The 1,569-nt window shown below is 33.0% G+C and overlaps 1 protein-coding gene across 1 annotated transcript in view; it reads right to left on the bottom strand.

Moving 5' to 3' along the window:
- Positions 1-1,480: 1,480 nt before the first annotated feature.
- The window catches only part of CCDC102B (coiled-coil domain containing 102B), a gene marked incomplete at both ends in the record, with an annotated part of 37,022 nt that continues 36,933 nt past the window's right edge, over positions 1,481-1,569 (bottom strand). Inside the window, one exon of the mRNA XM_082329067.1 lies at positions 1,481-1,567. Coding sequence (XP_082185193.1) covers positions 1,481-1,567 — 87 coding nt within the window. The remainder of the gene's footprint in view (positions 1,568-1,569) is intronic.

Raw genomic sequence — 1,569 nt, 5'->3', positions numbered from 1 at the left:
ATCTGGTGGATTACATAGTTTCAGCTGACACTAAAATACAATTTTTAATTTTCTCTTTTAAACTGATAAACAATAGTTTTGAAAACAATCTTATCCTAAAATCATCAGCTATGAAAAGGGAAACACTGCAGGGACATTCACTTTTATGATAAGGAACCAGATGACTGGGCTCTGTCATGACCTTTTGACTTTGATAAAAAGATGTGAAGTTGTGTCACTTAGAGGTGTGATACTAACAGACAGAACTGATCACACATGTCTAATAGTCTATGTAAGTAACATTTTAAAAAACAAACAAACAAAAACCCCAACACATCCATATAACTAAAACGTATTTGAAATACAGTAACATGCCTTAACAAATAAGCCTCTCTCTGGCCACATCTCCAACCTCAAATTACTTACATTATAAGGAAATCATGACAATGCTGATACGACATGGCATGATATGGTGTGATATGATAGGATATGATAAAATAAATACCAGTAAAAAAAAATCCAAAACAGGTATTTATTATGTAAGATATTTTATAAAGGCAAGCTATATACGTAAATTGCAATTTGTTGTTGCTGAGCCATCACAGGAATATAGAAAAATCATATTATTACATTTAAAAGCAGACCTCAAGTACAGAACCTCTCTCCCTTAGTCTTTCCCAAGAGAAATTACCAAGTATAACTATACACCAAATCTGGTCCTAGTTACTCAGACTGCCATTATTCAACAGTAAATGCACATAAATGACATTAAATTATTTCTTATTTAGTCAAATAAGAATGTTACTGTTTCACACTGCCCAACTTGTAACATCAAGTATGTACATTTACTGATTGTTTTTTTTTTGTTTTGTTTTGGTTTGGTTTTTTTTTATTTTTCTTACACACCTTTCAGAGCATCACTGAAAGTGGGAGATGCCTGGATTACTACTTAATTGTTGGCATAGAAAACCATAAAATAAAGGAAATGCCCACAGTTAAGAGTCTCTGAATAATTTATCACATCATGTTTATCAGTACAATAAGGTTGAAGAGTAAACAAATCTTTAGAGGAATAAAAAATAAGAAATAAGGTTCTTACTTCAGTTCTTGCTTCCCTGAGATTTAATATTCAGCAAGACAGAGAAATCATTTGTCTCACAGCTTTTTTGCTTTGACCTTCATCAGGACTCTGTAGCTACCACAGCTTACTTAATCTCTTTTGCACCTTCCAGTCTTCACTTTGGTTCCCTGGTCTTGTCAGACATGTCATTTCCCCCTGCCACTTTTAAAAATGAAAAGATATTTCTTTCTGTTTCTGTACGCTACAGAAATTCAAAGTCACTGATTTCTAATTGTCCAGGTCTGAGACGCAGACAGGGCTGTTCTGCACAAGCTTTGTTTTAGAGACATGTTTTGACATTATGAAATAGTAATTCTTTTTCAGAATGCTCCTCAAGTAATCAAACTAAGCAATGCACATACCTTATTTTCAACCAACATCTTACCTTTGTGTATTTTGATGATCACAACTCAATTTAGTTAGTGTTGTTTTATTTTTCATCTCCAGAAGTTCCTGAATTTCTTTTACCT

The sequence above is a fragment of the Platalea leucorodia genome, assembly GCF_965183815.1.
Source record: "Platalea leucorodia genome assembly, chromosome: 1".
Taxonomy (NCBI): Eukaryota; Metazoa; Chordata; class Aves; order Pelecaniformes; family Threskiornithidae; genus Platalea; species Platalea leucorodia.
The sequence above is the reverse complement of the archived record's forward strand: the minus strand, read 5'-3'. Positions and strand labels throughout refer to the sequence as shown.